Raw genomic sequence first — 14,045 nt, 5'->3', positions numbered from 1 at the left:
ATAATAATAATAATAATAATAATAATAATAATAATAATAATAATAATAATAATAATAATAATAATAATAATAATATGTCATCGGTCTCATACGTATCATACTCCATTCCAAAATTACAAGGACGCAAAATATTAATTTATCGTTCCTTAACGTTCATGTTTTACAACCTTGCAACGTGCTACTCTGTTTGCTCTTCTCTCGTGGTATAACTAAATGAATGTGGAATGTGAATGTTCAGAGCCACGGACGTCATTGGACATTTTGCTTTCACCTATCTATCTATCTATCTATCTATCTATCTATCTATCTATCTATCTATCTATCTATCTATCTATCTATCTATCTATCTATCTATCACCCACATTACAATTTACCGAATAGTGGTCTGTTCCTTTTCTAAACGATTGTACGCTTAAATAAATGAATGATCGAATGAAAAGGAAAAGCTTCAAAAGCTATGCTTGTGATCGACGTCGATGTGTGCCAGGACAGCGAGTTCATATTGGGTGCTCATTGTCACTAGGATTGTACCTGACCTTTAATAGCGGCTTCATTGCACATTACTAATAGTAATAGAACCCTGGTTTGCTTCATAAATTTTTGACCCGGAAGACAACTAAAAGAAAACTTTGAACTAAAACCAAACAATTATTTATAAGCTGTATGCTTTGAACAGAACTTGTCGTTCACGTCACAGCCATTTCGCTCGATGATAATATGGATCCAAGTGCCGACTGTTGCAAATCGTGGTTGCTGTGTTCAGAAGCTCTTGAATCCCACAAAGTTGGGGAAATTCGATAGCTTTCTAGCAGCTTCTCCAATAAACTTTGTCTATTATCGCATTCCGCTCGCAAACAAAAGATCTGACCTTAATTTAGCAATGCCATCTGACTCGTAGGCTACAAGCCCTGTGATTGGCTGTTCTTACCTGAATTATACAACCATTTTGATTCGAATTCAAAACAAACATGTTTTGATTTTGCAGGATTCGGTCGAATTGTGCCAAGAAGGTAGCTTTTGCCCGTCCATGAAGGAGACTGTATCAAATAAACCAATTTTAATTAATGGGCAATGTGCAGTAAGTCGATTAGACTCTGATATTTTGCAAGATGATACTGAGTACACACTGCCGATCGAATTCAGTTAATTCTTATCAGATTTTTCCTTCATGGATAGGGCAAAAGCTATCTTTTTTGCTCAGTTCGATCGAATTCGACAAAATCCGACTCTGGCCTTAAAAATTAAACGGGTTTCTTTTTCAAGGTCGCGCGTTAAATCGGTTGTATTGAGCCAAAATGGTAGCTTTTGTTTCTCCATGGAGGAAACTTTAGCTAGCCCCGACTCAATTCATTTGAATTCGATTGGCAGTGTGCACGGACATAACAATCAGCTTGCTATGCAACAAACGATGCCAAATACCACGCCCAGTTGTGTACTGTACACATTGAACTATTAAATAGCTAACCCAGAGGGGGGAAGGCCTGTAGAAAAGTCTTATGCTTTCTTAAGCCTTAAAGATCCCTTTTTTATGCTAGGGGGCTACAACTAGTACAAGAGATAACACTGTTATATCCAGCCCATGTACACCAATTCGTAACTCGGGTCCTCTTAGGTTGAATTTATCAGGCTGACAGCGGGAACGCCCTCTTCAGTCTATTTTTTTTTTTTTAAATAAACCCTCCTCTGTAAATGGCTTGCTCGTGTACGTATTATTTTTTTTTTAATATGAACAACGTTCCGTCATGCACCTACTCCACCTTTTTCCATTCTACTGTTTGAATTGGATTTAACTTTATTTTATTTTATTCTTGGGAGGAGAGGGGCCAGCCTCCCTCTTTCCTGAACAGCCCCCATACTGTGCTGTGCAGAAGTGTGTTATTAGTGAGATTTTCTACTTACCAGAAACCAGTGTTTACGTTATTTCAAGATGACCTAGATCTACACATTATGGAGTCACAGTGATCTCCTTTTCGCTCGGCCGGAGACCGGACGGATAGATCGGTGCTCGACAAAACTGGGAAGAAGACACGCCACAGAGTAATGAACCCCCCCCCCCCCCCCCCCACCACCAATTTATTCTTTACGCTGGGGAGACTGTGGCGTTTGAGGGGCGCCTCACTAGCGGTAGGGTTGTGACTGTGCTAGAGGGCCAGTGAGTGAAATGCTTGTATTCCCGCCGCCAGCTTGGGGTGAGCCCATTACCCGAGTCCCCCACCCCCACCTCCGCCCCCTTTAACACGCACGTGTTTATTCAATGGATTGTCTCGACTGAAGAATGACTGGCTCAGATTTGGCATTAAGACGATGGGCACACTTGTAGATTAGTCAAAACCGTTGGACTTTATTGGTTTCTATTTGAAAAAAAACAAAAAACTCTCGAGTTTGTTTTTACAAGAATATTGATAGTTTGAAATGCGATTTACCTTGTCCCCTGTGCAGATGGAGGGCAAAGAGCTCATAAGTGGCATTCTTACAGAACTAGAATCTAAATCTAGTGCTCTAAAAATCACAGGCCAGTTTATTTTTGTGTCCAATGTAAATTATTATTATATAGATCTAACAATGTGCTTGACTCTTCGGGAAGTTGAATCATTTCTGGATAATCAAGGTAGTTTAAAGGCAAACGTCAAAGTTTCTTTTTCCTTAATTTGTTCGCACTTTGAGCAAGCTCACTCTACCTTTTTTAATTTGACCTGATCCGTTTGCATCAACACGACCTATCGAACAAAGGTACACGCTACTTAAGACCTTCATTGAAATCTGGGGGACTCCCGGATTCTTTTTGGTGTTGTAGTTGTTATCACGTCAGATAACAAAATCAGTAGTGAATCTCTTCTGACGTTTAAGTGTGTCATGAAAACGGCACTATGCTTGTCATATCTCCTTTTTTGCGTTCTCTAAGCTGGCACAAAGAGAGCATTATGGCAAAATGTATGTTCCAGTGTTCATATGTATTTTCTTACAAGTGTAGCCAGACTCCGAATTTTACTTGATAGAGGCCAATAATATCCACCTACATCCATAAACGCGCCCGGGCAGATACATGCATTATTATGGTGGCGTCGGTGGCCTAATGGTTAGGCTCTCGGACTCGCAACCGTAAGGTCGTGGGTTCGAATCCCGTCAAGGGCCCGACGTTGTGTCCTTGAGAAAGGCACTTTACACGAATTTTCCTCACTTCACCCAGGTGGGAATGGGTACCCGGCTATAGACAGCGAAAGATCTTGTCAGTTTGTTAGTGTTTGAGCGCTTAATCGGCTGCTCGAACTGTATGCTTCCCGGGAAGCTGAGAATGTTTCGGAGTGTTCTATGGTCTGCTGGGGTAATAATATAGTGTAAAGTGCATAGAGCCTGCTGCTGAGCGGGGATATGCGCTATACAAATGATATCTATTATTATTATTATTGTGCAAAAAGAGGATATAAATAAAATTATTCCGGTTTTGATCCCCTCGAGGAAGAAAATAAATACACTTTGTCTATTGGGAAGAATTCTCTCAGCCCCGGTGGGCACAAACAGAGTCAACTGAGCCTTCCTCCCAAATAGTTTTAATTGCGTCGATAGGGACATAAGACATTGAACTGTCTCCCTCTCAAATGATATTCGCAAAGTTTCGGTCCTGTGCTGTCTGCTTTAGGGTAGCCAAAATGACGACGCATTTCAAAACGGCCGTAACTAGACAAAGAGGAGAAAACTGAATATCATGTGCATCCTTCTTCTCGAGGAAACTGGTTCTACACGTACACAAGTCTGTATTTGCCAGCAGTGGTTGGATTTAAACAAGGAAGAGGCATATTATTATGATGCAGAGGTAACTGTCGTACCTCGAAGCTGAAAAGGCCGACTGTCTCGAAGAATGGTATGCGGAATAAGGCTTTCTTGAGTTCTGCTGTTGAAAAGATTGATAACAGCATTCTACTGTGCAAACTGCAGTGTCTTGTCTGTCCCAGTGGCCTAGTGATCCTATCATCTTGCGCCGTATATCAACCCCGTCTGTCCTCCTGTCTGTAGGTCTGTCTGTGCCTGTCCCTCTGTCTATCTGTACGCCTGTTTGTCTGTCCGCCTGTCTGTCTGTCTGCCTGTTCGTCTGTCTGTTTGGCAAAATGTCTGTCTGGATCTGTCTTGACTTGTTGTGAGAGGAAGAGAAAAGGAAAAGAAAAAGACAAGGTGTCAGAGAGAGAGAGAGAGAGAGAGAGAGAGAGAGAGAGAGAGAGAGAGAGAGAGAGAGAGAGAGAGGGGGGGGGGCGGAGAGAAGGGAAAAGAGGGAAAGAGAGAGAAGGAGAGAGAAATCGTGAGAAAAGAAAATGAGAAACATGGGAAAGGGAGTGAAAGAAGTCGTGTCAAAAACATAATTCCCCGTTTCCGTTTGACAACCATTGATTTTTGTCTTCTTCAATTGCTTCAACTTCAATGCAGCAATACGGAAGCGCGTGCTCTGTTTTCTGTGATATGTGCGTTTGGTTACACGCATCTATTTTTCATGCATGTTTCATTTGAATATGACGACATGTAAACAGTTAGATCTAATATCAAGCGATGTGTTAATATGCGCGTGTCAGAGCAAAGCTTCGGCTTATTGTACACACACCCTTTTAAACTGTCGTGTAATACACCGATGGCTCCTTTCTGTCTGTTTAATGCCCATAATATTTTCTCTTGATATGGTAATGATTCATTGTTATAAAAATGTGAATGCGTCAGGAAGGTATCAGTAAGATTACCGGGGTCTTACAAGCCGAGGTCTGCAGACACTCTTGACAGTCATGAGGTACTTGAGAAAGAACTAAGTGATAGCATTAAGTTGTCTGTAAGAACTTTGGATAGGAAAGAAGGAGGACAGTATTCGTTGTAGAAAATTCCAAAGATGTAGCGTTGGAAATTTAGAGGCGACTTATTAGGCAGAAACGCATGCAACCGTTCAGGGTGGGGTTTTTTTTGTTTGTTTTTGTTTTGGGTTTGGGGTTTTTTTGTACCATTGTCTCTACTCTGGCAGCTAGGTTTCGTCCATTCGATATTAAATCCTAGTGAGGGAAGTAATAGTTAAGAATGTCTAACCGGCGACTATTCATATGCATACTGTTCTTTTAGTCATGGTAGATGAACATCTGACGGCACCCTGGTTTGGTAATGTTTACTAAAAACCTATTCATACTATACGTATATTCACAACGCAAATCGTTACTGTTATTCTATTTGAGTCTGGCCATTATTTCATACGAAGTCCTGTCGTTACATACGACCACAAGCGAGATTGTGTGTAGCACGGTATAATATGATAGTACAATGATCATTAACTATTTAGTAATGAGTGCTGAGATACACATGCCTTTAAGCTTCAGATTATTTTAAAAAATAGAATTAAAAAATTTGTATGAATACGGAAGTTATTCTTCTTTTTTAAAGTGCCTGAAAACCAGCATACCATCAAGAATTGAGAAATGATCTCTGCGCGCGTCCTCTGTGACGTAAACTGTAAACAGCCAACACAGACCGGGGTCGTAGCCATGGCTATGAAAAGCGCAACGACAGACAACCCAACCGCACAATGCTGTGTCACATCCACCATCACGTACAGGCGATGGCAATCATGTGTGTCGAATTGCCTTGGCTTCGTCACGGCTTCCCTAAACCTACCCACCTTACCCTGCTGGTGTTTGGGGTCTTCGGGTCATAACTACTTTCATCGTGACCTGGGAACCAGCAACAAAAAGTGGGTAGACCAAAAGCCTCTGCAGCCGTTTTTGTGTGTGTTTCTCTGAAGAATGCTTATGTCTCGTTTGCATGTTAATATATGAGTCGAAAGAGCGCCCAGGGCCTTACAAGTAAGTGTTAGACTCGCAAGAAAAAGTTTGGAGAACGTCGCATTCGGTGCACGCTAACTTTCTTTGGTTTTGTTTTTGTTTGTGTGTGTGTGTGATTGTTTCTATCTTCATTTTGTTATGGTTTGGTTTTGGTTCGAGGTTTTTTTACCCCCCCCCCCCCTCAATAACCCGGTGACATCTGTGCCTTTACTCGTGTGCAAAGACGGATTTGAGTGTAGCACTCTGCAACAGTGTGTATCCCTCTTGGGTTGATCAAAGGGAATGCTCGTGCTCTGGCGCTGCGGCTGCCATCTGGAGTTTTACAAACCGTCTGAAGTGCAGGATCTGCAATGGTATAACATGCCTGACACTAAAACCTATGATAAAATTCAAAATTACTTTTTTGTGCTTAATTATGATTCAATTTAAGTCGAACATCAGAGCTGGAACCAATAATAACCAGCGCCCACGTGCTAGAAAAGCCAAAGGGCGCGCTTCATTCAGCAAAAGTGTTCGTTACTCCACTGTAACATTGCAGCAACTGGGGATGAACTGACTAGTCAGCTGTCATTTTGCTGGATTACGGCGCTTTTGAACCTGGTTCGATTCCTGGCCTAGTGTTCTCGAACTTATGTTACTTCGGAAGCTTTTAGGGCTCTCCGCCAATTTATGTTCGGTTGTGTCGAAATAGGACGCTGAAATCGGAGGTCGTTCTTTTTCGATTATATTACATCGTTTAGAGAGATGTTTAAACTACACCATACAATTCCCATCGTTTCTGCAAGACGAGTGAAAGCAACGAGTGGTCGTCCTCATGGCGAATGGGCATGGAGAAGGCTACTACATCCCGCGACAGATGTCGTCTCACACACTGTGTTTTCAGCGAATGTCAAGAAAAAATATATAAAACTAATTTTCTCTAAGAACCGCTGTTTGATTTTTTAAAATAAAAGTTTGACATGAGTTCAAAGTCATATAGTTAATGTATTCAACGTATTACAGAAAAGTCCGCTTTGAAGGAGATGCACTGTCCTACCCCCCCACTCTCAAGAAAAAAGGGCATTGAACGGTTGAGACCTTGAGACCTCTGCTATCAGCTGAGATCGTATCTATGTCTATCCGAAAACATCAATTATGCAGCAACTAAAAGATATCGCACATGTCGGTGGGGTTAAATTATTACTTTTACAGTTAAAGCTAACTTGCTTCTTCCACACAAGCAAACCAAATTAATGTAGCATTGAATAACTTTCCAGACAGTACCGCTACCCATCATGTGCCTGTTCACAGTTTACGAGCTTTCGCAACCTCCAGAGAGACCAACAAAAATACATTGGCATGTGCGGTAATTTGATTCCGCTATTTCATTTCAGGGCGTCGCATGGTGTGAGTTTTTTTTAGTGCGTGGATTCACTGGCTTGCGTTCAGCGCTAATTGTCACCGCGGCCTATGCTCAGCAAATACACCGCACACAAAGAATTTGTCTTAGGCCTGGTGATTCATTGTTCTAAGCGCAGAGATGGGAGAAAAGGCAGATACTGTCTCTGTTGTGAAACGTGGGATGCATTCATGATCATGGTCTCAAAGCTTTGAGAGGGCCTTCTGAATATGATGGAAAGCTGGAGGTGTTGGTTACTGTTTCTCTAGAGAGGAGAGTTTTGTTTTGTTTCGTTTTGTTTTGTGCTTTCTTTTTTTATTCTTTTAGGGGGGGGGAGGTGGGGGCGGGGGGGATTACTTTTTTATCAATACAGAATCCAATAAGGTGTTGTATCCGTCTCAAAATGTACCATGCGCCTTTTGTTTCTTTCCCTGTTCTGGTTGGTAACAGCTGGAGACAGCGAGAGTCGCGTACACTTCAAAACTCCGCTCTGCATGATACGTGTTAAGCAAAGTTTTTAACTCAGTCTAGGCCTGTGCGTGGAACCTGGAAAAAAATGTGGCATCTTGTTTAGCAACACTGACAATGTGAGCACAAGCCAGGGTTGAAACAGAGTTAAAATACCATGTGCGATGTTTTGTTTGCGTCAGCACCGAGTATGTTTTGATACGACTCGAAATAGAAAGACGCATCATAGCTCTGTCCCGTATTAAATTAATGTCTTCAGAAGCAGACACCCCACGTGCAGACTCATGCAGTGTCGTTTCGCGCGTCTGTCCGTCCGGGCAGAATGGGTACTGATTAGTCTTTGCATATTATGTTGCTACATTCAATTTGATTATATTTACAGCACAAACATACTGTTGGCGAACAATTGCAACAAGTTTTAAAATATGCACAAATCTGCATTTCATATTTATTGTCTTGTCAGTGTGAGCTTAGAGCAAACATCACCCAAACGACTCAAATTAAATTATTCAGCCAAAGATGGTTACTTTGGTAGCGGTTAGGCCTAGTAGCAACCCCTCGCTCAACGAGTTCCCTGTACTTCGTGTTGTCGATGTGGGGATGTGAGGGAGTGCGGTCGGGGAAGGGGGGGGGGGGGGGGCGAAGGCGGACTGGTGCGACGAGACGGGACCAGGTGTGTAAATTGGTGCGGTTCATGACACACACACATGACACACAAACACAGAAGCTCTAACGTAGGCCTGTGTATAGCTGGAAATGGCGTATGTTCAGCAGTAAACTGATCATGTGGCCGATGTCAGGTTTTCTGTTTAACGTGAGTAGTTCATAGTAATTCAAGGTTTAGTGCTACGTGATTATGTTACGATTCGCTGGCCTGGACGAGTTAACGAACAATACTATAATGTGGTGTCTTAGCCATTAAAAATAAAAACGTTTTCGGTACCTCTTGCCCCCTTTCTATTTCCGTGTACACACACACACACACACACACACACACACACACACACACACCCACTCACACACACACACCCACACACGCACACACACACACACACACACACACACGCACGCACGCACGCACACACACACACACACACACACACACACACACACACACACACACATACACAAAGTTCCCTATAACTTTGTTCCCATGTAACCTACTTGCATGAAATAAACCCCAAGATCGAAAAGAAATGAATGAATTTTTTAATAAAATATATTCGTTTTATCAAAGACAAGATGGATTTGATGAGGTTTTGTAGATTTTTGCTATGACAGTAAACAACAGAGCGATACCGTGCCCCAACTAAACTGGCTCGCCATCTTCTACATATTACCCTGAGTAGACAACAACGTCCAATCGCCCTTTTCTTCCTAACATTCGGTCATTCGGAACATTTAAACTTAAAGACTCCGCTGTTACTTAATTAGTACCGTCCATCAGTGTTCACGGTGGCCTCCGCTATTGGTGAACTGAATCAAAGCCAATTGGTTACGTCATAATTAAATTAGTTGCCATGTCCGTTCTCGTCTTCTAAATATCAAGTTCGTTATAGATATCACATGAGCGTGTTTGTTTGTTTGCTTGTGTATTTGTTTATTCGTTCGTTTGTTTGTTTGTTTGTTTGTTTGTTTTTGTTTGTTTGTCTGTATATGTAATATTATGTGTGTGCGTTCACGTGTAATACACTTAATAAAAAAAATTATCCCCGAATTTGTCTTCACGCGGCATGATTTGTCTCATATTCTGAACTACAAATGTATATTACTAGAACATTTTCTTTTTGAAAACTGACATTTTTCCACACTTTTTGCTTTTAAATTACCTGTACACTATTTGTAGTTCATGCCTTTGTCTCGATAGAACTGTGATAAAATATGATACGTTTAGGACGTTTGCAATGGTGGGTTTTAACTTTTCATTGTATCAATATTTATCAAAACTCTTTTCTCTTGCTCACAGTTCGTCAGTGAATTGACGGAATAAAAGAAATCACAGAATATGCCAGGAACGTGAATCAAGGCTTAACTACCCCAGAACCAGTCCATCGTGAGGACACCTTTTCCCCTCAAAGTCTGTGAGGTACGTCACATTTTCTGAGAAAATGGCGGAACTTCGACGGATCAAGAACATACAATCTGCCGACCCGGAGGAGTCAGCTTCCGGCGACTTTAAAAATGACCTTGAACTGAATGCTTATGATAACGACGGGTTTATGAAAGAGTTGGGGGATGAAAAGGTGAGTGTCTGGTGTAGTGGCGTTCGACTGCTAGACCGATCGAAATGCTGTATGCAAACAGTCATGAACATATGAGTTCATACTCAACCCCTGGTCACTCAGACATGTTCTATAGTGTTTTAAGTTGTCGTATGTATAGTAGTATTCCGTCCTCTGTGACGGAACAAGTTACAAACTTGGTCAGGGTGTCTGTGTTAGTGTTTGACTGTTGGGGGTGGGTAGGATGGATATCTTGTCATCCTTACTAGAACCTCTCTTCCCAGTGTACTACTGGCGAGACAATGAGAACTGTGCCTTCGAAATGATCTACCTCGACATGATATATGTATAATAGGACGTTAGGTTCCAACGTCAACAAAATTAAGTCATATGTGTCACACATATTTTGCAACGACGTATATTTCATTCTGGCGAAAATAAAAAAAGACATTCTCAGAGGCAATAAAATAATTATTGTTCTCTTCATTCTTATCTCTTTTTTCTTTCTTTCCTTTATGAACGTAAAACAAATTCTCTTTTCTTGTATTTTGTATTACCGAAACCATAAATACGCTGTATCCAAGAGTCAGATTCGTTGTAGGGCCCGAGCTCATCAACAGGTGACCTCATGTGTGAACGAGAGTTGACTCTTTGCAGACATAAGGAATGTTGAAAACCAAAATGCAAAGCCTTAGACTACATTCGTACCCCATGGCCTGACAATTGCCATGGCTTCAATATACTATGTTATTTTCAAGCAAATTGCATTATTCCCAAAGAATGCGTAGAGCTATAGGATTCTACCGTTTTGAAATATTTGGAAGTGGGAACATTTTTAACTCAGAAACCAGAGCGATCTAGCTCAGAATCAATCAATAACTGCGCTGTGCATGAGTGCTATAGTACCATAATAAAGCTAATTTCATTACTGAGAGACTTACGCAGTTTTTGTTAGGCTCTGCGTTTGGTTTTCGACTTGCTTGTGGTTGGCTTTTTTCTTGGGGGGGGGTCGTCTTAGGTGGTTTCCATTTTCGTTTGATTAATTTCCAGGGGCTACCGACAAGAGACCCTTCAAGCAGGGACAGAGATCTGGAGGATGACGACGATGAGGAGGACAACGCATGTGCCAGATTCACAGCCGGGATCCAAACGGCGCTGTCAGACTTTATTGAGAAGAATTCTTCTCTCTTGTGGAATTTGTTCTACATTATACTGATCATCGCCTACTTTATCTACTTCGCATATTCCTTGTCCTACAAGTGAGTTTTAAATTTGCAAGCTGTATATTTTTTTAATACCGTACTTTTCCACTATATTGCAATGCGGTTTGTTGTATCTTGATAGTGTGCTTTCCTGGGTGTTGTTGCATTGTTCTTTACTTTGTTCTATTGCAATGTGTTGTTACATTGCTCGGCTTTATGTTTTATTGTATTCCTCTGTGTTTGTTTAGTTCCGCCGTAATGGTTTGCATTGTATGGTATTGTATTGTACGACACACCTCTTTCAACATAACAAAGAAGAGAAAACCCTGTCTACTATCCCCTTACTTAAACCAAGAGGAACGCAGAACATGGTCCTATGACTTGTAAAAAGATGTAAATCAGACTACTCAGAGTCAGTGTTTAAGACTTGGACCTCCGATTTAGCGTCCAACTCCACTGTGACCAAGGAGAGTTGGTGCACAAACATGGCGTCCCTCGAGCGATCCTTACAGAAGAATGTTTTGTAGGTGATTCAAACCAATTATGACAACTGTGCAACTGATCACGTTACCAACTAAACCCCATTCGACATTTTTACGAGGGCGGTTGGAGAGTGCTACAGTGTTTTTTTAATCCATCTACATGTGTTTCTTTTCCCGTGCCGCTTTCAGTCTTTTTTGCACCCCGCAAGACACGGCAAATGTTACGTGGCTGTTTGTACTAGTGTGAGGAACACGAGAAACATCGCGTTGTGACTTGACTTTCTGTCTGTTTGTCTGTCGGTGTATGTGTTTCTCTTTTACAAATGCCTCTAGTAGACTACCTGACTTTTGAATGTTGATTTCATATTCCACGGGAAAATGAAAAACTACAAAAGGTGCAACGTGCTTTTAAAAGACAACAGCGCGTGTCACAGAAAGAAGTGACTTTATGAATACAAACTTTTGAGAGGCCGATATCAGTCAGCATACAGTCAGTTCTATATTGGTTAAGTCCGGCGCTTTCTCGCACGCTATCCGTTTGTCAATCTTACAAACACGATAACGTCTTTTCACAAGGGGCGCCACCTCAGAATTTAGCATAAATGCCCGATAATACTGAACCAAGCGGGTGGCGAGCTGTTGAGACTTCCCAAACAACTCAAGAACAGAAACATTTTTGTGGAAATTGGCATGGTCCAGCATGACACCAACTGAGCTGTAGGCTTTTCCACGTTGGGGTCTAGAACGGGCGACCCGGCTTTGGGCTTGCAAAAGACGCAATACTTAAATTGTTCAATGATAAATAAAACTATGGAAATGAATCGCAACTCTGTCTTTGGAAGAGGGGGTGAGGTTAATGCCAAACCTAGGTTTAAAAAAACCCACCAACAAACTACTAGCTATTTGATTTAAAACTACAAAAATAAGAGACAAGTAAAAAATAAAAACCTTTCAAACTTAAAAAAGAAAGCCGTGAAATGTTTTTTTATCGTTTGTTTGCTTTTTATACTTCTCTTTTTTTAGTATCCTTTTTAAGGGGGTTGGGTGGCGGTGTCTAAGGAGTGATCGAGAAAAGCTTGCTAAAATTTGACTAAATTATCATCAGTTTGTCAAAGTTGTTCCCCCACTTTGTCTGGGCCTACTGCAAACGATCGCAATCAAAGCCCCCCACCCCACCCCACACACACACTCACATACCCGGCCGCCTTTATAAATGTTGTTATTATGTTGAAAGTGGTGTTAAGCCAACACTGCACCCTATCACATTGCTATCAGTTGGTGGCCAGTTCCATGAACTTCTTAATGCCATGCGCTTCCACGCTGCATTATACTTCTCGAAGAGCCCACAGTTTACAGAAAGGTCTTTTCATCTCTGGCGGACAGCTGCCTCTGATACGGTGTACAGGTGATTGAAAACGTGCCAGTGTCAAAGTGACTGTGCTTGCTTATTGGCCATGTGTCCCCTCCAATGGGCTGTTGACACCGCTTTTAACTAACTTCAGCCTTTTCTTTTCTTTTTTAGACCCCATTTCCCCGGGTTGCATTAGATTTTCAGCTTGTCAAGCGCACACAGCTATCGGCTATCATTTACACTGTCCGCCTCAAGAAATTTCCAAGAAGCAGTTCAAAGCTAGCTGAACTGAGGGGGGAAAAGTATATTTATCTTTCTTTGCGGAGGAGGGGGGTGGCTTTTACCTGTACAAAGCCCTTTCTGGCTAAGACAGGAAACGATCTTACAATCTTTGATAGGCAGTCCAAAGACTTCGTGTTAGAGACTAGGACGACCCCGCAGTCAGGATGCACAGTGTGCATCTTTCTGTTTAGGTTTTTTTCAGCTCGTCCTACGGACCATTGGTTTATGAACACATACATAATCTTTATAATAATAATTATAATTATTGTCATAATAATAATAATAATAATTATTATAACAATCGTGATCATAATCATAATCATAATCATAAATTATAACATTTGTATAATGCATATCCCCGCTCGACAGCAAGCTCTTTGCTCTTTACACTGTATTATTATTACCCCAGCAGACCATAAAACACCCAAAAACATTCTCAGCTTCCTGGGAAGCATACAGTACAAGCAGTTGATTAAGCTCTCTTTCACTAACAAACTGACAAGATCTTTCACTGTCTATAGCTGGGTACCCATTCCCACCTGACAGAAGTGAGGAAAATGCGTGTAAAGTGCCTTTCCCAAGGATTCAAAATCGAGCCCCTGACGGGATTCGAACCCTGAGAGCCAACCCACATTTTATCAAAAAAGGTTACAATATTATTATCTTGGCAGATTGGTGGATAATATTTTTTATTGCGTTAAAATAATTTATTTTAGAAGAAGTTATAGCAAATATTGCATGGCAGTCACAGTCAAACCATATCCTCATACTGTCTTTAATTTGTATATTACGTTTGTTACAAGAATTATGTGTACGCTAATACAATCTCTCACTCTCTCTCTCTCTCTCTCTCTCTCTC

The 14,045-nt window shown here is 41.3% G+C and overlaps 1 protein-coding gene across 2 annotated transcripts in view; it reads left to right on the top strand.

Moving 5' to 3' along the window:
- Positions 1 to 5,393: 5,393 nt before the first annotated feature.
- Positions 5,394 to 14,045, top strand: part of LOC101862171 (solute carrier family 28 member 3) — a gene marked incomplete in the record, with an annotated part of 30,227 nt that continues 21,575 nt past the window's right edge. The window contains 3 exon segments of one of the 2 annotated variants that reach the window (XM_035968725.1): positions 5,394 to 5,710; positions 9,614 to 9,890; positions 10,920 to 11,128. In XM_035968725.1, coding sequence (XP_035824618.1) covers positions 9,756 to 9,890; positions 10,920 to 11,128 — 344 coding nt within the window. 2 annotated transcript variants of the gene reach the window in all.

Source organism: Aplysia californica, unplaced genomic scaffold (assembly GCF_000002075.1).
Source record: "Aplysia californica isolate F4 #8 unplaced genomic scaffold, AplCal3.0 scaffold00078, whole genome shotgun sequence".
Taxonomy (NCBI): Eukaryota; Metazoa; Mollusca; class Gastropoda; order Aplysiida; family Aplysiidae; genus Aplysia; species Aplysia californica.
The sequence above is the reverse complement of the archived record's forward strand: the minus strand, read 5'-3'. Positions and strand labels throughout refer to the sequence as shown.